Consider the following 21,715-nt stretch of genomic DNA (forward strand, 5'->3'; position numbering starts at 1 on the left):
TAAAATTATCATTCAATATTAATTTGACAATAATATGATTAATAATATATTATAATATGATATATATCATAAATAAATATATATAATATAAATATAATATGATTATATATATAATATTAATATAATATATTAATGGTGTATTGATATACTAATTTGTTTTGCTAGATTGAGAGATATTTTGTCCGTAAATTTTAGCCCATGATCATTTTCTTGAGGCGATCATGCATTTCCAACCTTAAGGACGAGTATCCTATTGCTAGGTTTAAAGCCGGTCCGAGCGTTAGGCGACCGAGGCGGTCGTCTAAGGCCTCGGGCCAATGGAAGGCCTCCAGGAGGCATGACCAATAGGAAGCAAAGGCTCCATATAAAAATGGGAACAGGAGCTGGCTACGAGTTTTCCCCCTTGATGGAAGGGAGGTGGAGAGTTTCCTGGCCTGCAGAGGGGCAATTTGGGAAGTTGGGGACAGTAGTTTTATTTTGGGTGGAGAGGGAGGGAGAGAGAGAGAGAGAGGAGGGATTTGGTTGGCTTGAAAAACGCCTGAAGCCACTCTTATCTTTCATCCCTTCTCTTTTTTGGTTTTGGTCTTGGTTTTCCTTCCCTCACATTACTCCCAATCCAGCTGGGCCATCAGGAAGAAAGATAGGGGGATTGGAGATGGACTTTTGGGAGGGTGGAGATTCTTTTAATTTTCTCCTCTCGGTTTCTTCTCCCCTCTTGGTTGGTAGAGAGAGAGAGGAGGGAGGTTGGAGATTGAATGGCTGCTGTGCTGTGATGTTGCAGTTGCTGCTTGGGTACTCGCTTGAAGGGGAGATGGTGGGATGGGACTTTATTAATTAGATGAAGTGAATTTCCCATAATGCCCCTACTTTCTCTCATAGAGAGGACCCTTTTTGGACAAATTCTTTCTTTTAACCATGAAATGCCATAGGATAACCTTTTCCTAGTCTACTCTTAACATGGTAAACAGTACTGCCAAGCATTATCTCAGGTATTTAATCAGTTTTATAGGTCTTTCTTTAGCGTAATTACAATTCCGTTTCTTTATTTAAAAATTATATTAAACTGAAGAGGCTTCTTGTCTAGATTCATGTATCTTTGTTGGAATAGTGTACTTGATAGCTACCTATTTTCATATTATTTTTTTAAGTTACATATTAAAAAATTTTATTATTAAAAAAAAAGAAGCCTCATTTATTGGATCCGCCTTAGGCCTCCAAATGTGTTGAGCCGGCCCTGCCCACCCACCCCCACCGCCCCAACCCCCACTATAAACTCGCTTGAAGGGGAGATGGTGGGATGGGACTTTTATTAATTAGATGGAGTGAATTTTCCATAATGCCCCTACTTTCTCTTATAGACAGGTTCCTTTCTGGACAAATTCTTTTCTTTGCCTTGGTCATGAAGTGCCATGGGATAACCTTCCCTATTCTACTCTTGCTTGACATAGTAAACAGTATTGCCAAGCATTATCCCAGTTATTTAATCAGTTTCATGGCCCTTCTTTTAGAGCAATTATATTTCTGTGCCTCCATTCAAAAATTATATTAAACTGAAGAGGCTTCTTGTCTAGATTCATGTATCTTTGTTGGAATAGTGTACTTGATAGCTACCTATTTTCATATTATTTTTTTTAAATTACATATTAAAAATTTTTATTATTAAAAAAAAGAGGCCTCATTCATTGGATCCGCCTTAGACCTCCAAATGTATTGAGCCGCCCCTGCCCACCCACCCCCCACCACCCCACCGCCCCACCCCCCGCTATAAAAAAGACTGCCCCCGCCCTGCCCTCCCTGCAAACCACACTCGAAACCATACATTCAGAATTAAGATATGGCTTCAATCTAGCAATGGCGGAAAAGGTTGCGAATTCTCCTATTTGTTGTGTCTTATCTATGTAATTTTCAAAGGCTTATGATGATTTTCACTCATTTCACTTATAGAAGTCACAATATCATGATCTCTTCCTTAAAACTTATAGTTATATGTTTATGATAGTACGAAGCTTTAGTATTCCCTTTTATATTTTTTTATCATAATAAAACTTGGAAGCAGGTCGTTTTCATCACTCTTAAATCTTTTGTTTCGTTCTTATTTAGATCAATCTGACCATGTTTAACTTTGATATACATTATTTATCCTTTCTGTATTAGCTTTAGCTCACAATTATTGTTAAATTATTTCTAACTATGCCAGTGAAAGCAAGTTTCAAGTTTTCCAAATTTTTTTCTCACTCGCTCTCTCCTTCTTTCTTTAATATATAGCAGGCTAATGCGTCAACTCTAGAAAAGCAGATAAATGCATTTTTGCTGCCTTCTTTTTTTCCCTTCCTTCCTTTTTCTTTCTTATTATTTTAATACTCATATTAAGACAATGGTATCATCATTTGTAATGCACATTTATTTTCGGATATTCCCTAGCTGAGGTCCTTCATATTATTTTCACATTCACTAAACAAATCATATCACAGATCTCCAAGTTAGCCATAAAATTTGTTGGAGGCAACGAAAGCAAAGTGGGATGAAAAAGACTAGAAGAATGGATTTGCTTCAGAATGTTTTCTTTTCATTCAAAATGGGGGCTGATTACAATAATTCAGATACATCAGAGCTACTGCATTTTTAAAGTTCTGTATCTTTTTTTCAGAATGTTTTCTTTTCATTCAAAATGGGGGCTGATTACAATAATTCAGATACATCAAAGCTACTACATTTTTAAAGTTCTGTATCTTTTTTTTTAACATTTTTTTTGAGCCTACAATGAACGACATATTTCTAGTAGATAACTCTAGAACATCATTTAAGCTGATTCAACAAGTTCTAAAGTCTAGGGAATATAAAGAGTCATTCAACATTCAGTCAAAAATATCTTCTGCACAATCTAGAAAATTAATATATTAATCCTATAAATATATTTATTAGTCCTATAAATTATTAATCCTATAAATATATATTAACTATTATTATAAAATTAATATCTTTATTTATACTTACAATATATTTTTTAGTACTAATATTTATTTTGATAAGAAAAATAAGGTAAATAGAAGTAATATATTAAATAATTTCATTATATAAATATAAAATACAATAATATATTTCTACTATAATTTAAAATTATCATTCAATAATAATTTGACAATAATATGATTAATAATATATTATAATATGATATATATCATAAATACAATATATATAATATAAATATAATCTGATTATATATATATAATATTAATATAATATATTAATGGTGTATTGATATACTAATTTGTTTTGCTAGATTGAAAGATATTTTGTCCTCAAATTTTAGCCCATCATCATTTTCTTGAGGCGATCATGCATTTTCAACCTTAAGGACGAGTATCCTATCGCTAGGTTGTGTGGTGATTTGAAGAGTATGTGTGCTTTGGAATCACTACCATATAGGATCATCATAGTACAAGATGATCTCATCATCTCCACCAATATCACCTTCAGTCTCGCGATGATCATCCCTTCTTAAAATTTTATGAAACCATTTCCAAAAGATATAGAGATCACTACTAGCTAGCATATAAAGTATTAACCGACACCCCAGGTCAGCCTGTCGGATCTATCTTCTATTGACTTGACTCGCGTTGACGCCACCAACCTCATATTAGTACAAAAGCTGCCTCGAAGTAGATCAGGCCCCACAGATAAAACAAAGGCAGTGCTACCATTGGCTTTGTTTGCCAAGCTTTTAAACTTTAATACAAACTTTATCTTTATCGTTTTAGATATGACGAGGCTGATCGTAAAGAGGCCTTTGCATCATATCCCTCAAAGTGGAAGGCAGCGGGAGATGCATCAATGGTGGTTCTTATGATTTCCCAGCATGACGATGGTAATTTAGCACTTTAAGATTCATAAAGGGAGTGGTCCTCCCCATGAGTAATCACATCTTAAATTTCGTAGTTTAATACTTTGAATGCAACGGCTATCGAATTTTTTCTCTTGATAACAACTAGGAAAAGTTATTTTGGTGGATATGATGGTCGTTAAAATATTTTAAAAAAAAGGCTCCCACCCACCCCCAACCGCCCCACCCCCAGCTATAAAAAAGACTGCCCCCGCCCTGCCCTCCCCGCAAACCACACTCGAAACCAAACATTCAGAATTAAGATCTGGCTTCAATCTAGCAATGGCGGAAAAGGTTGCAAATTCTTCTCTTTGTTGTGTCTTATCTATGTAATTTTCAAAGGCTTATGATGATTTTAACTCATTTCACTTATAGAACACACAATATCATGATCTTTTCCCTAAACCTTACAGTTATATGTTTATGATAGTACGAAGCTTTAGTATTCCCTTTTATATTTTTTTATCATAATAAAACTTGGAAGCAGGTCGTTTCATCACTCTTGAATCTTTTGTTCCGTTCTTATTTGGATCAATCTGACCATATTTAACTTTGATATACATTATTTATCCTTTCTCTATTGGCTTTAGATCACAATTATTGTTAAATTATTTCTAACTATGCCAGGGAAAGCAAGTTTCAAGTTTTCCATTTTTCTTTCTCACTCGCTCTCTCCTTATTTCTTTAACAGCAGGCTAAATGCGTCGGCTCTAGGAAAGCAGATAAATGCATTTTTGCTGCTTTTTTTTTTCCTTCCTTCCTTTTTCTTTCTTATTATTTTAATACTCATATTAAAACAATGGTATCATCATTTGTAATGCACATTTATTTTCGCATATTCCCTAGCTGAGGTCCTTCATATTATTTTCACATTCGCTAAACAAATCGTATCACAGGTCTCCAAGTTAGCCATAAAAGTTGACCTAGGCTGCCGTTGTTGCTACAAAAAGATTCAAAAGATTCTATGCAAGATCCAAGGTACGTAATTAAACCTCCCCACACTTCACTGCCTCCATTCTAGTCCAATATTTCAGCTACTAATGATTGTACGTACCAATCATCCAATTTCCCCCCATGATCTCCATCACAAAGAACGAGAGAACATAAAAACCATCTCCTATGACGAGAAGAACAATACTGTCACAATCTCCGGCCCATTCGATCCCGAGAAGCTCTCCAAGAAGCTCCGCTGCAAGGCCTGCAAGGTGATCATAGACATAGTAATTGTAGTGGAGAAACCGCCGCCGCCACCCCCACCAGAAACTAAGAAGATAGAACTTACCAACGAGCTGCACAACGACATTCAGATCATATTATACGACCTTCACAAGGATCCCAAATGCACGGTGACTAAGAAGGTGATCAAGGAACCTACTCCCGAGAAGAAAAAGGATGCTAAGGATAAAAAAACTGCCGAAATAGAAACTAAAAACGAGGTGACCAACGACATTGAGATCATAGTACGGGAGCATCCAAAATGCCTGGATCCCTGCATGGAGCTGCCAAAAAAGGTACCGTGTCAACCACCAATTTGTCAGGTTTGTTGCTGGATGCCCTGCTCTTGTCCACCAATGCCCTATGGTGGAACCTCTCATGGAGGATACCGGTTGATTTGCGAGGAGGATTCATCAACCTCCTGTACCATCATGTGATCATGTGTATCCGTGTTTTTCCTTTGCCAAAAAATAACAACAGAGATAAGGGTGAAGGATGTTAGATTCATGCGAGAATAATGTGAAAATAAAATGTTATTTTGGTGTGTTTTTTGTTTTGAATATTGTGTGAAAGGATTTTATGCCTGAATAATATGAAGTTCTTTTTCCTTGGTGTTTTTCTCCAAAACTAAATAAATTTATATCAGCCAGAGGCTATTGGGAAGGTAATTAAAGGGTGAGAAGTGAGGTCTCAGGAATTTTTTGAACTCTCAGATACAAGCTGCTGGCTAATCAATAATATACCAGTAGGAATTTTTTGAGCTGCCAATGGAGTACGAGCAGGCAGGGACCCTAAGGCCGCATGACAGTAGCTTGCCATTGTGGTCTCTTACTAGAATTTACTTCACAATATTTCTATGAGGCAACCGCATCTACTTCCCGAGTTTGTAGGTTAGCGGCGCATCCTCTTGGCTTTTAAGTGACAGGTGGGGTTCGGAGTTAGGTTGCGATTATATCTTCCGTATGAAAGAATTATGCATCTTCCTTCACACGAATCTACTATTAGATCATCTAAAAATAACAAGAGTTATAAAATATTTATAGTTAAACCCTAATTCCTATCAGCATCCTTGGTGAAATAAAATATTACATAATTATTTCGAAAATAAACAAATATCGTCGCTTCGCTCCGTTCTGTTAGAATATCAATATACCACTCAAATAAGAATATCAGTATACTATTCAATATGTGCCACTTATTCTAATAAAAAAATAAAAATGGTTTAAATTTTCAAAAACACAAACAAAGCGGACTACTTCTGCAAAATTTTTGAGAATTTATAGAACAGACAGTATTCAGTAAGATTTTTATTTTCCGCTGCATGCATGGTGACAACAGTCAGATATAAGAGCACTAAGAAGAAGAAGGGAAGAAGATTCAACTATCATCTTTTACTTTTTTTTTTTTTCTTATTTGTTTTTTCATTTATTGATGACAGGCTCTGCTCTTAAGTGTACTGAGCAAGCAGGCCGGCAAATATCAAACCCTATGCTGCAACTTTTCTCCATTCTACCTCGGGAGTAGTGACAAATAGCATTTCCAATTAATTGTCACAAGCAGCACTGACATGACCACAAATATTTCTCTGGATTGTTGATCCTGCCCTCTCCTTTGTAACTTCTCCAATCTTCTGTGCTTCAAACTTAGCTTCCGCCTTCCCTTGAGGTGTCTTTTCCCACAGGTTCTTGAAGGACAAGCCTTCATTTCGGTCCTGCTTGTTCTGATCCTCAAATTCCTCCAACACCCTCTTATTTGTTTCAATGTCCTGTTTGTTAATTTCTGCGGTCCCTTTAAAAGCCTGCTTCAGATTCTCCAGGTTTGCCATGATCTGCTACGTCAGAAGAACTGTTGTTATTTGGAGGAGAGATTTTGCAAAATAGCAGATGCTGTCATGTATTGTAAAAGTAAAAGCTTCAAGTGACAAGCAGACCCTGACACTGGCTTCATCAAGCTCTTCGCAACTGCTCCCTACAATTTTATTGAACTCAGCGCTGGCATGCTCGGCAAACTGAGCCACGTATGTTTTATTTATAATTAAAATTTTTTAAAATTAAAATTGATAAAATTTTATGTATAGTTAATTATATAAAAAAATTAAATGAATTAGTTATATTATCGACTGAAAATAGTATTTTAATGAATCTTGAGTACAAAAATTTGATTAGTAATTTTGCATCTTAAAAAGCTAGACAAATTATTGTTTAAAAAGATTAAAATATTCTGAACTTATTAAAAATTTTTCATCATTTTTTATGAAAAAAAGAGTCTTACTTTAGAGTCCTCAAATGCATTGAGCCGCCTCTAAGACCACTACTAGCTAGCATATAAAGTATAAACTGGCATGCGAGGCTAGCCTGTCCGAGCTAACTTCTATTGACTTAATTTGGGTCGGCGCCGCCGACCTCATATTAGTACAAAAGCAGCCTCGAAGTAGATCAGGCCCCGCAGATGAAGCAAACGCAGCGCTAGCATTGGCTTTGTTTGTCAGGCTTTTAAACTTTAATACAGACTTCATCTTTATCGTCTTAGATATGAGAAGGCTGATCGTAAAGAGGCCTTTACATCATATCCATCAAAGTGGAAGGAAGCGAGACATGCATCAATGGTGGGTCTTATGATTTCCCTGCATGCGGATGGTAATTTAGCACTTTAAGATTCATAAATTTCGTAGTTTAATACATTTAATGCAACGGCTATCGAATTTTTTCCTCCCAAAGTGGAGAACGATATTGAACAAATCTTGGGATGAGTTTTCTCTTGATAACAAATAGGAAAAGTTATTTTGGTGGATATGATGGTCGTTAAAAAAATATTTCCATTTGTGCGATGGCACTTCCACTTAGTTAAAAAAATAATAATAAAGAAAAGGCTCCCACCACCACCCACCCCCTCTCTCTCACTCTCGCTATAAACAAGACTGCGCCCGCCCTGCCCTCCCGCAAACCACCCTCGAAACCAAGCATCCAGAATTAGGATCTGGCTTCAATCTAGCAATGGCGGAAAAGGTTGCAAATTCTCCTCTTTGTTGTGTCTTATCTATGTAATTTTCAAAGGCTTATGATGATTTTAATTCATTTCATTTATAGAATTCATAATATCATGATCCTTTCCCTTAAACTTACAGTTATATGTTAATGATAGTTTGAAGTTTTGGTATTCCCTTTTATATTTTTTTTATCATAATAAAACTTAGAAACAGGTCGATTTTTAATCACTCTTCAATCTTTTCTTTCATTCTTATTTAGATCAATCTGACCATGTTTAACTTTGATATACATTATTTATCCTTTCTCTATTAGCTTAAGATCACAATTCTTGTTAAATTATTTCTAACTATGCCAGTAAAAGCAAGTTTCAAATTTTCCATTTTTTTTTCTCACTCGCTCTCTCCTTCTTTCTTTAATATATAGCAGGCTAAATGCGTCGGCTCTAGAAAAGCAGATAAATGCATTTTTGCTGCCTTCTTTTTTTTCCTTCCTTCTTTTTTCTTTCTTATTATTTTAATACTCATATTAAGACAATGGTATCATCATTTATAATGCATATTTATTTTCGGATATTCCCTAGCTGAGGTCCTTCATATTATTTTCACATTCACTAAACAAATCGTATCACAGATCTCCAAGTTAGCCATAAAAGTTGATCTAGGCTGCCGTTTTTGCTACAAAAAGATTCAAAAGACTCTGTGCAAGCTGCAAGGTACGTAATTAAACCTCCCCACACTTCACTGCCTCCATTCTAGTTCAGTATTTTAGCTACTAATTAAAGATTGCACGTACCAATCATCCAATTTCCCCCCATGATCTCCATCAACAAAGAACAAGAGAACATAAAAACCATCTCCTATGGCGAGAAGAACAATACTGTCACAATCTCCGGCCCATTCGATCCCGAGAAGCTCTCCAAGAAGCTCCGCTGCAAGGCCTGCAAGGTGATCAAAGACATAGTAATTGTACGAGACCCGCCGCCGCCACCCCCACCAGAAACTAAGAAGATAGAACTTACCAACGAGCTGCACAACGACATTCAAATCATATTATACGACCTTCACAAGGATCCCAAATGCACGATGACTAAGAAGGTGATCGGGGAACCTACTCCCGAGAAGAAAAAGGATGCTAAGGAAAAAAAAACTGCCGAAATAGAAACTAAAAACGAGGTGACCAACGACATTGAGATCATAGTATGGGAGCATCCAAAATGCCTGGATCCCTGCATGGAGCTACCAAAAAATGTACCATGTCCACCACCATGTCAACCACCAATTTGCCAGGTTTGTTGCTGGACGCCCTGCTCTTGTCGACCAATGCCCAATGGTGGAACCTCTCATGGAGGATTCCGGTTGATTTGTGAGGAGGATCCATCAACCTCCTGTACCATCCTGTGATCATGTGTATCCGTGTTTTCCTTTGCCAAAAAATAATAACAGAAATAAGGGTGAAGGATGTTGGATTCATGGGAGAATAATGTGGAAATAAAATGTTATTTTGGTGTGTTTTTTGTTTTGAATATTGTGTGAAAGGATTTTATGCCTGAATAATATGATGCTCTTTTTCCTTAGGGCTCGTTTGGTTCGCGGGAAAAGAAGGGGGGAAAGTGTGGTCAACGGGAAAGTAATGAGATGCCTCTTGTTTGGTTGGAGTTTTCAAAGGAGAGAGAAGGGAAAGTTATATTCCCATGGGAATGTGATTCCCACATTTCATGGGAAAGTCTTTCCCATGAGAAACATGGGAAAGTTACTTTCCCATGAGAAACATGGGAAAGTTACTTTCCCATGAGAAACATGGGAAAGTTACTTTCCCATGAGGCGGGAATCACTCCATTTTTACTTTTTCCCAAAAAGTCCCTTCAGCATTAAAGAAGCATTAAAGAGGCATTAAAAATCTAATTTTTATTAAGGGCATAATAGGAATTATATATAACTTTCCTAGGAAAGTGGATGGCCAACCAAACATAAGCACCTTGAAAATTTGTCACTTTCCCATGGTCAACCAAACATACCAAAAATACTTTCCTAGGCATCCTCTTCCTAGAAATTTGTTTCCCAGGAATCATATTCCTAGAAAGGAAAATGCTTCCCGCGAACCAAACGAGTCCTTAGTGTTTTGCTCCAAGAATAAATAAATTTATATCAGCCAGAGGCTGCTGGGAAGGTAATTAAAGGGTGAGAAGCGAGAACTCTCAGATATAAGATATCTATTGGTACCACTGCTGGCTTGCCAATAATTATATACTAGTAGGAATTTTTTGAGCTGCCAATGGAGTACAAGCAGGCAGGGACTCTGAGGCTGCATGATAGTAGCTTGCCATTGTGGTCTCTTAATAGAATTTACTTCACAATACCCTCTATGAAGCAACCGCATCTACTCTCTGAGTTTGCAGCTTAGCAGCGCACCCTCTTGGCTTTTAAGTGATAGGTGGGGTTCAGAGCTGGGTTGCGATTGTATCTTTTGTATGAAAGAATTATACATCTTTCTTCACACGAATCCATCATTAGATTACTCAATGCACAAATTTGATAGTGTTCCAAACCAAGTCATTCATCTATATATGCAGATCTCAAAGCAACTGGTGCATAATTCAAAAGTCTCTTGAAAGGTACAACTTTCTAAACCTTGGAAGCTTCAAATATTAAGCTTGGTCTGTTCTAGACTCTAGTACCTATATATAAAGTTGGAAAGAGTGGGTGGTGGGGTGCCTTGGGTCCCCTTTATTTTTTTGAAAAAATAATCACTTCAGGTTTATTTATCAGCTCCCATGTGCTCGATCTAAAGATTGGTTGTCAGAAAGTTTTCCTATCCACGTTGGACTGGTAGTTGACTTGAGGTCAAGGGACTATCAATCATCATGTGTTGTAAACAAAAACAACCCACAAGCTATTGCCAAAAGCCATAAGCTAAATCATTACAATGTTGGAGGGACACGTATGGGCTCACGAACAAGTACGGAATTGATTGTCAAACCAAAATCGATTCGTTGGGCACAACAATTATTTTTTTTTTCATTTTTAAGTCCTTTCTTTACTGTCTATGATGTCGAAATAGCATCTAGTAGTTAAGCTCGTTGGCTGAAAGCACAGTGCCTGACGTGCCCTTTAATTACGTACGTAACAAACAACCTTTGACTCAACACGACGTAATAAGAAGCAATCCTCAGCGTCACGTTATGGATTATCCCTTTTTTATGGAACATAATCATTCATTTTTTTCCCATAAGTAGCTTGGTCCATCTTTATTCCATTTCATATATGTCTGAGGATCCGCATAGCCCTCGATTTATGTGTTATTTATCCATTCCTACCTTTTTTATGGTTCAGTATCTTACCACGAATTAGTGAATCAGGCAGGATGTTTTTGTGCGGTTTTTCTTTTTGCGGGGCAGCAGGAGCCTTTGATAAAAAATTACGTAGAGCATCAATAGGCAAAATTAATATAGAAGTCGAAATTCTTCGTATATAATTTTACTAATTATGTTCGGAAAGGTTGAGTATTGTTTGAATTATAAAAAAAAATCTGATTCGAACCGTACAAAAATGGACCTCACTAACATAAATAGATGCTATATATCTTAATGCATTATTGGTCAATGAAAGAAAAAAAGGCCAAAATCTTATTTTTGCAATTTTTTTATTTTTTTCTAAATCATTTGGGAGATCCGAGTTGAACAGATTAAGAAAGTTTTTTCTTCGCTTCGATGGGATTAGATATTTGGCTAGAAGGTATATTTTTTGCTTGCAATTCTAATTCTTACGAGCTAAATATAGGTTGCAACTATAAATGCTACATTTGATATTGCAATTGCAAAAATTGTTTCTTTTTTTGCTAGGAAAAAATTGTTTCTTTTTCATTGCTTATAATTGAAAATAACAAATACAATTGTGACTACTTAGTTTTATGGAGCTACAATAGATAAGATAGCTCTATAAATGATTCAATAAGGTTATCCTTTGAAAATAATAAACTTTTTACCTTGTATTATAGCATATTAATTATCATATAATTTTATAACTATAACAGAAAAATTAATAATATTACAAATTACTATAATAATAATTGCTACAGTAATTATATCGATATATCACTACAAAATAATTTTCCCTTAAATATATTTTTATAATCATGAATATTGATTTATAATATATTATTTTAATAACAAATAATTATTGTACAACAAGAATCATCATGTTATAATAGAAACAATTAAACAAGTATGGCATGATCATAAAACAATAATTATATTATCAATATTATAACATTAATTATTACATTAATATACTTTTAGAAAATTATATAATATTATATTAATTATATATTTTGTTATAATAATTTATATTTTAATAAAATATAGAATATTAAGTTTCAATAGTTGAAGAGAGGTGCAATATCTCTTTTGGAGATTTCTTCCAATTGCAACAAATTTTGTAATTGAAAATATGATCAATTTTGCCTATATTTTCAATTACAAAATTTAGATTCATGTTTTTAGTCCAAATGCAATTTGTAGTTGCAATTGAAAATATCTAAATAGTTGTTTTAGATGCTTGCAACTCAAATTCTATATTTGTAAACACACTATATCCGATAGCAGGCAAATGAGCAAAGCCTTAGACAATCGACTATCAACTTGGATAAAGGTTGCATCCCATGTTCAACAAAAAAAAGGTCTCTCACATAAAGTAATCAAGGACATTTATAACAAATCCAGTAGAATTTATTTTGAATTTAATTTGCGCTGCTAGCTATTGTTAGACTGCTCATGGGCAGGGCTCTCTTAACCCCATGCTTAGAGAGAGAATCTCTTGGAAGCATTCTTCCCTTAGGCTCCTTGGTCCGTTGTGGCTAGGGAACCCCTGGCAGTCCCCTTTCTTGCTCTCCTCCCCAAGGTTTCTCTCCTCTATTCCTCTTCTGACCCGCCCCCAACCTTGTGCCTTTCTCTTCCTCCTTTTCTTGCCCGTTTCCCCACTCCTCTCTCTCTCACACACACCAGTCAAGTGGTTTGAGTCTCCATTCCTTCCCTCAGGGTTCTCCATATGGTTTGAGGCCTAATTAGACCTGTTCAAATCCCGGGTGGCTCGCCTGGCCCGCTTGTGGTTGGAGAATTGTAGACGGGCTGGGTCGGGCCTGATGTTTGAGCTCCCTAATAAATGGGCCGGGCTCAGGTTCACATCAACCTGGCCCAAGCCCGACCCAAGCCCTAGCCTTGCCTCCCCTCTCTCTTTCCTCCCATATGTTGGTAGAGAGCTTTAATATCCCCTCTCGTCCTCCCCATGCCGAATTAGTTGTGAGATTTTGATACGCTGCCTCAGTTGGGGCAATGGAGCTCATGATGAACGTGGTTTTAATCTTATCATAAGCAGTGTTGCAATATAAAGTCTCATAGTAGGTTTTAGATTCATTCGCTTTCCTTCCGAAAATCTTATCATTTGTCATTTCCTTGACCTTCACTTGCTTTTCTTCTTTCTCCCCCGCCATCGTTTGGCGGATATGGCTGCCTATAGATTTGGAATAGAGAGCACGTACCGTTTGCTTTATACCTTAGCCTCCCACTCTTTCAAAGGAAAAGAAAAAATATTATTCCAATTAGATTGTAACATCGAGTCTTTTTTTTTTTTTTTAAAGTGACTACAATAATTTGTGGTTCCTTTGATCATGAAACTAGGATTGCAACCGGGATTGCGATCCAGCTGGTGGGAGGGATTTGTTCGTGGTGATTTGGGCGGTGGCAGATTTGGGCGGAGGATGGAGCACGGGAGGGGGAGAAATTAGGCGTGGAGTTATAGTTTTTAATTAGGACTTTTTTTTAATTTTAATCCAGGCTTTTAATTAGTTACTTTATTAAAGCTGGCAAAAGTACATTATTAACGGGCATGTTTAACTTGTATGGGCTAATCATACAATAAGAATATATTTATATAACCAGCATTTCACCAAAAATGTTGGGTAAAATAATGTTCCGTGGCATTCCCAAAAATACTGGAAAATAATATCGCTAATTCAATGGATTTCACAAAAGACCCGGTAATTTGATTTAAATGCGGGCTAAACAAGCATTTCCCAACATTTTTTGAAAAACAACACTAAAATAATGTTAGGGATTCCTAATTTTGTTGTAATGTGCCTAAAAGCAAACTCCTCGCTTACTCAACTTGTTTGTGTTTAGTCTTTGCGTGAACTGGCCCATTGGGCCTATTCTGGACTGAAGTTGGCAGGCCCAACCGACTTCAGTTCGCAAAAAGAGAGAGAGAGAGAGAGAGAGAGAGAGAGAAAGGATTGGAATAAAAGAACTACATTCCTCTACCCGATCTCCTATTCATTGGAGATATGGCTGCCGACATGATCTCTACGGGGCTGGTGCCAATTGAGGTCACTGCCAACCAGCGAACGGCCGTTGTTATCACTGTTATGCCGGACTTATCCTTTTCAGAAACCTTCTTTTAAATCCCCTCCTCATCCCGCACGACGGACCACCTCTGAGCCCCCTCCTCCCTTTCTTCCTTTTCTCCAGTGTGCCACCACAGCCAAGTGTTGTCGCCCGAAATCTCGTCCTCACTCTGTTTTTTTCTGTTGCCCTGTTTCTCTATTTCAAGACCTATATCACCGAAATCCGCTGAAATCTACCACCACAGTTGAGTGCCATCGCCACTACAGCTCATCGAAGAGCTTCTTTTCTACCTTTTTGCTTCTTCCTTGCCATCGAGGCAGCTAGGGGCGCTGCCACTCTTTGCTTTCCTTCTCTAGTTTTGGCCATGTGACCCATTTCCACCAGCCACCACCACCTCCGGCTGGCCGTTGACCCCCCTACCACCACAACTTGGCTGCCACCACCGTTCCTTGGTCTCGTCTCTCCTCTTCCCTCTCTTTCATCTCATTTTCTTCTTATTATTATTTCTTCTTTTCTCTTCACTTTGTCCTTATTTATTTATTAATTTAAAAAAAAAAACTGATTTCTCTTGGGCCTATGGATTAGATGCAAGGATGGCCCGTGCTATTGACAACCAAGACCAAATTTTTGATTGAACCCAGACTAATAAGATTCTCTCTCTTCAATTTACAATGAAGATTGGTATTTTGATCGGAAGTCAACTAGTAAATCCCAAAAATGTTGGTAGTTTGAATAATTTTTGGGTTGGTTAGAAATAGCATCGCTTTGCTTTGGAAAAGTTTTTGATGGTTTTTCTTGTCAGGGAGAATTTCATTTTCAAAGGAAAAGATGGTATTTTTGATTCTTGATTGATTAGGTTATCATTATATTATTTCATTATTAGGTTCTCCTATATACCATGCAAAGAAAATTTCTAGCAACTGAAGTCTATGATTAGTGGAATGTTGGTTCTAGCATTAATTGATCTCGGTTTTTGAACGTTTTATTATGGACTTTCTTTTTTCTCTTAGATTTTTAGCTTATGCTTTTGAAAGAATTTGAGTATAATTATCAATCTTGAAGAATATTTTATGCTCAAATGCTCTACGATGGATAAAGTGCTATAGTTTATGATCTTGTGATAGATCAATTAAATTAATATTAGTTGATATTTTGACAAAAAAAATCATGTTGATTGTGGTAATTAGTTTATTATATTTGATTGTGATATTTATTTTACACTTAATTACATGGGTCAAGCATGTTATTATTACAATAGTATTTATTTTAATATATATATATATTATGTATTATGTTATGAAATTTAGATAATATGACTAGATAAATTAAAAAATTTGTTTAATATTTATGTATTCTCAACACGGTTATGATCTAGCCCCACCAATGCCCCATCAACTTATAATATGAGAAACTGATTTCGACACTAAACTACCGGTGATTAGAATAGTGACATCTGGCACTTTGTGCATCCTGTATCTGACCCATGCCACTAAGTTATATAGCCATAGCTTGATGTTGGATCTTTAATATCAGTTTATGAAAATAATAATAAATTTTAAAAGATATATATGTATTATTTGAAATTTGATTTATTTTCAGTCATTATCATGCTATTTAATTATTTAATTTGTATGCGTAGACCTCATTTTGTGGTGTTATGTTGGTTACTGAGCTAGTGTAGCTCATTACTTTTTCTTTCTTTATTTTTGAGATCCTGAATCATAATTGATCGGAACTTGGGGAAGTATGCTAGATATTTTGAAGATATTTGCAATTACCGGTTTAGACTACTTATACTAGTTTGGTTTGAACAATTTTTTTTGAATTGAATAATAATAAATAGTTAGCATTTTTGCCTGATGTGCTTTGGAACAATTGATTATAATGATTTGTTTAGTTCTTGATTAAATAAATTTTTAAAAATTGAAGAATTATTATTATTACTTTGAGATAATATGATTTAATTAGTAGCATTGCATGCTCGTATGGTCCGCCCTATAGGTATGCGGCGTCTATTGCGCTCTAGGTTTGAGGTGTAACATTTTGCCTGGCTCGATGAGTTCTTTTTATCAGAGATTTTTAGGTCAGACCTAATAAAATTTGAGCCACAGGAATGAGCCGAGGTGATTGGCCTGGTGAACAGCTATATAGTGCATACAATGGACTATATAATTTCTCCTGATTAATTATGATATGGACTTGCAGCAAGAGGACTAGAGTGCAGGAAACTTTGGCCCCCAATCTCAGTCCGTCGATTCTCATCCAACCATTGGCACCATTGCAATGACATTTTTTCCTACATCATTTTGTGGATTTTCATGCAGAATGTTTAAGGCCATGAGGTGCAGTATTTCCTTGCAGAGAAAATCAAATTCTATTCCCTCGTACAACGAGTCTTCTATCACATCTAGAGGTACTTTATGGATCTTCTTTCACATCTTATCTTAAATTTCCTAGTTTGATACTTTTAGTGCAATGGTTATCGCTTTCTTCGCTCCCAAAGCGGAGAAAGTTTGAGCTGATCTTGAGATGACATCTCTCTTGATAACTCATGCTCGTACATACATGGATGCAAATATTTGGACAACAATAACCAGATGATTGGCTGAAATTACCACAGTCATGCTCATGTCAACCAGAAAGAAATCTGTCACGACCTCCCCATCAAAAAATATTGCTATCTTCTCTTCTGTTCTTAATCGATATCACTATTCTCAAGATCACAAATATGGTGCAATGGATCAGAAGACTCTCCATGTTGGGATAATTAAAATTAATATTATAATTCTCAAAATATTGCTAATCATGCAGAATTTTTTTTTTTGTGTGTGTGAAAGAGATTACCGATTGTTCTTTTAATCTATTCATCATATACAAGGTAGGACATATAGATTATTGAGGAGTACAATACTTCTCTATAGATGCCTGTCATGTGTAGTATTGTCATACAAATTACTAGGGTTTTTATGGCTTTCTTTTGGTAGTTGGTTTATGGCTTTCAATGACCATAGTTTGCAACCTGGCCTAAAGGTTCAACCATAAATGTATTTCAAAAGTTCTTGCCGAAGAAAGAGGGAGTGGGGAACCTATATTTAGCTCGTAAGAATTAGAATTGCAAGCAAAACACAAACCTTTTATATATATAAAATCAGATTATATTTATATTATATATATTGTATTTATGATATATATCATATTATAATATATTATTAATCATATTATTGTCAAATTATTATTGAATGATAATTTTAAATTATAGTAGAAATATATTATTGTATTTTATATTTATATAATGAAATTATTTAATATATTACTTCTATTTACCTTATTTTTCTTATCAAAATAAATATTAGTACTAAAAAATATATTATAAGTATAAATAAAGATATTAATTTTATAATAATAGTTAATATATATTTATAGGATTAATAATTTATAGGACTAATAAATATATTTATAGGATTAATATATTAATTTTCTAGATTGTGCAGAAGATATTTTTGACTAAATGTTGAATAACTCTTTATATTCCCTAGACTTTGGAACTTGTTGAATCAGCTTAAATGATGTTCTAGGATTATCTACTAGAAATATGTCGTTCATTGTAGGCTCAACAAAAATGTGAAAAAAAAAGATACAGAACTTTAAAAATGTAGTAGCTCTGATGTATCCGAATTATTGTAATCAGCCCCCATTTTGAATGAAAAGAAAACATTCTAAAAAAAAGATACAGAACTTTAAAAATGCAGTAGCTCTGATGTATCTGAATTATTGTAATCAGCCCCCATTTTGAATGAAAAGAAAACATTCTGAAGCAAATCCATTCTTCTAGTCTTTTTCATCCCACTTTGCTTTCGTTGCCTCCAACAAATTTTATGGCTAACTTGGAGATATGTGATACGATTTGTTTAGTGAATGTGAAAATAATATGAAGGACCTCAGCTAGGGAATATTCGAAAATAAATATGCATTACAAATGATGATACCATTGTCTTAATATGAGTATTAAAATACTAAGAAAGAAAAAGGAAGGAAGGAAAAAAAAAGAAGGCAACAAAAATGCAGTTATCTACTTTTCTAGAGTCGACGCATTTAGCCTGCTATATATTAAAGAAAGAAGGAGAGAGCGAGTGAGAAAAAAAATAGAAAACTTGAAACTTGCTTTCACTAGCATAGTTAAAAATAATTTAATAATAATTGTGAGCTAAAGCTAATACAGAAAGGATAAATAATGTATATCAAAGTTAAACATGGTCAGATTGATCTAAATAAGAACGAAACAAAAGATTCAAGAGTGATGAAACGACCTGCTTCCAAGTTTTATAATGATAAAAAAATATAAAAGGGAATGCTAAAGCTTCGTACTACATAAACATATAACTGTAAGTTTTAGGGAAAAGATCATGATATTGTGACTTCTATAAGTGAAATGAGTTAAAATCATCATAAGCCTTTGAAAATTACATAGATAAGACACAACAAATAGGAGAATTTGCAACCTTTTCTGCCATTGCTAGATTGAAGCCAGATCTTAATTCTGAATGTTTGGTTTCGAGTGTGGTTTGTGGGGAGGGCAGGGCGGGCGGTATTTTTTATAGCGGGGGTGGGGCGGTGGGGGGTGGGTGGGCGGGGGGCGGCTCAATACATTTGGAGGCCTAAGGCGGATCCAATGAATGAAGCCTCTCTTTTTTTAATAATAAAAATTTTTAATATATAATTTAAAAAAAATAATATGAAAATATGTAGCTATCATGTACACTATTCCAACAAAGATACCTGAATCTAGACAAGAAGCCTCTTCAGTTTAATATAATTTTTGAATGGAGGCGCAAAAATATAATTGCTCTAAAAGAAGGGCCATGAAACTGATTAAATAACTGGGATGATGCTTGGCAATACTGTTTACCATGTCAAGCAAGAGCAAAAAAGGGAAGGTCATCCCAGGGCACTTCATGGCCAAGTTAAGAAAAGAATATGTCCAGAAAGGAACCTCTGAGAAAGTAGGGGCATTATGGAAAATTTACTCCATCTAATTAATAGAAGTCCCATCTATAGCGGGGGTTGGGCGGTGGCGGATCCAATGAATGAGGCATCTTTTTATTCAATAATAAAAAATTTTAATATGTAATTTTAAAAAAATAATTTGATAATAAGTAGCTATCAAGTACACTATTCCAACAAAGATATATGAATCTAGACAAAAAGCCTCTTTAGTTTAATATAATTTTTAAATAAAAGAATTTGTCCAAAAAGGGTCCTCTCTATGAGAGAAAGTAGCGGCATTATGGAAAATTCACTTCATCTAATTAATAAAAGTCCCATCCCACCATCTCCCCTTCAAGCGAGTACCCAAGCAGCAACTGCAACATCACAGCACAGTAGCCATTCAATCTCCAACCTCCCTCCTTTTCTCTCTCTACCAGCCAGGAGGGGAGAAGAAACCGAGAGGAGAAAATTAAAAGAATCTCCACCCTCCAAGAAGTCCATCTCCAATCCCCCTATCTTTTTCCTGATGGCCCAGCTGGATTGGGAGTAATGTGAGGGAAGGAAAACCAAGACCAAAACCAAAAAAGAGAAGGGATGAAAGATAAGAGTGGCTTCAGGCGTGTATCAAGCCAACCAAATCTCTCTCTCTCTCTCTCTCTCTCTCTCTCTCCACCCAAAACAAAACTACTGTCCCCAACTTCCCAAATTGCCCCTCTGCAGGCCAGGAAACTCTCCACCTCCCTTCCATCAAGGGGGAACACTGGTAGCCAGCTCCTATTCTCGTTTTTATATGGGGCCTTTGCTTCCTTTTGGTCACGCCTCTCGGAGGCCTTCCATTGGCTCGAGGCCTTAGGCGACTGCCTCGGTCGCCTAACGCTCGGGCCGGCCTTGAACCCAGCGATAGGATACTCGTCCTTAAGATTGGAAATGCATGATCGCCTCAAGAAAATGATCATGGACTAAAATTTGCGGACAAAATATCTCTTAATCTAGCAAAACAAATTAGTATATCAATACACCATTAATATATTATATTAATAATATATATATAATCATATTATATTTATATTATATATATTGTATTTATGATATATATATCATATTATAATATATTATTAATCATATTATTGTCAAATTAATATTGAATGATAATTTTAAATTATAGTAGAAATATATTATTGTATTTTATATTTATATAATAAAATTATTTAATATATTACTTCTATTTACCTTATTTTTTAATCAAAATAAATATTAGTACTAAAAAATATATTATAAGTATAAATAAAGATATCAGTTTTATAATAATAGTTAATATATATTTATAGGATTAATAATTTATAGGACTAATAAATATATTTTTGTGGACTATATTAATAATTAATATTGATGGGGGGCAAAATGAATCATCCTGCACACAACATGGGACCACCCCACTCTGGCCAAGTAGACCTCAACACCGACCAGGCGGGACCTCGATCCTACTAAGAGCCAGTTCGATCTCGGACATCGCCGAAGGTCAAGCCAACCTTAGCCAGATCTCTCCGCTGCTACGACCTACAGCAACCTCCTTTGGAGTCTACAATGACGACCTACCCCGGCTAAGTTCGGGGCAGCCTATTCGACGATGCGCCCCGGCTCAAGCTCGGGGCGTCCTGCTGAGCAGATCTTAAAGTCAAGGAGGCTAAGCTGATCTCAGGACCCACCAAGCTGACCTCATCAAACATTGTGGCCCCCAAATCGGCCTGACCTCAACGCCTACTGAGCCAACCTCACCGAATATTTGTCGTGGCCCCCCCTGTCGGCACGACCTCAGCACCCTACCAAGCGGGCAAGGCCGATCTCGGTCCCTACTAAAGGCTGAGCTAATCTCATCCAGTACGCGCCGCGGCCATGCCCAGCAACAACCTCACCGCACCATGCTTCGTTTGATGGCCACGCCAAGACACCGAAACAAAGGACTACACCTTGCTACCCCAGCCATGCCTGCTGACAAGTTTCATACCCTGCAGCATGCGCCAGAGCCATACCGTGGGCAGGGACAGCTCAAACTGTGTGCCTCAAGCAAACCATGGCCGCGCGTCACTAGGCCAGTGCCATCTCCTCCCATGATGAGGATGAGCCATATCTCCGCCACCTGGGCACCTCCGTGAGGACTATAAATAGCCCAATCTGGTAACGCCTAAAGAACTTTTTTGGTCAACATAAACTCCACGCTAACTTAAGCATCGGAGGTCCCTCACCGAAAACACG

At 36.2% G+C, this 21,715-nt stretch overlaps 2 protein-coding genes across 3 annotated transcripts; both read left to right on the plus strand.

The window, feature by feature from the left end:
- The first annotated feature begins 1,801 nt into the window (after window positions 1-1,801).
- Window positions 1,802-5,706, plus strand: LOC113462756 (protein PYRICULARIA ORYZAE RESISTANCE 21-like). Of its 2 annotated transcripts, none has more exons than XM_039127630.1 (3): window positions 1,802-1,863; window positions 4,777-4,858; window positions 4,973-5,706. In XM_039127630.1, the coding sequence occupies exons 1-3, from the start codon at window positions 1,852-1,854 to the stop codon at window positions 5,530-5,532; spliced, it is 654 nt and encodes a 217-aa protein (XP_038983558.1). In that variant the 5' UTR covers window positions 1,802-1,851; the 3' UTR covers window positions 5,533-5,706. The 2 variants fall into 2 exon arrangements, with proteins under 2 accessions (XP_038983558.1, XP_026660642.1); XM_026804841.2 differs by lacking the exon at window positions 1,802-1,863 and adding an exon at window positions 4,082-4,174.
- Window positions 5,707-8,025: 2,319 nt separating this feature from the next.
- On the plus strand, window positions 8,026-9,611 carry LOC120111121 (protein PYRICULARIA ORYZAE RESISTANCE 21-like). Its single transcript, XM_039127631.1, has 3 exons — window positions 8,026-8,100; window positions 8,713-8,794; window positions 8,914-9,611. Exons 1-3 carry the CDS (start codon window positions 8,089-8,091, stop codon window positions 9,480-9,482), a joined length of 663 nt encoding a protein of 220 aa, XP_038983559.1. The 5' UTR covers window positions 8,026-8,088; the 3' UTR covers window positions 9,483-9,611.
- The last annotated feature ends 12,104 nt before the right edge of the window (window positions 9,612-21,715 follow it).

Source organism: Phoenix dactylifera, chromosome 6, assembly GCF_009389715.1.
Source record: "Phoenix dactylifera cultivar Barhee BC4 chromosome 6, palm_55x_up_171113_PBpolish2nd_filt_p, whole genome shotgun sequence".
NCBI classification, from domain to species: domain Eukaryota; kingdom Viridiplantae; phylum Streptophyta; class Magnoliopsida; order Arecales; family Arecaceae; genus Phoenix; species Phoenix dactylifera.

Bases quoted from the DNA above. Each gene is read 5' to 3' on its own strand.
- LOC113462756 (XM_039127630.1), top strand. The intron at 4,859-4,972 runs GTACGTAATTAA...TCCATCACAAAG, and splicing joins GATTCTATGCAAGATCCAAG to AACGAGAGAACATAAAAACC.
- LOC120111121 (XM_039127631.1), top strand. The intron at 8,795-8,913 runs GTACGTAATTAA...CCATCAACAAAG, and splicing joins GACTCTGTGCAAGCTGCAAG to AACAAGAGAACATAAAAACC.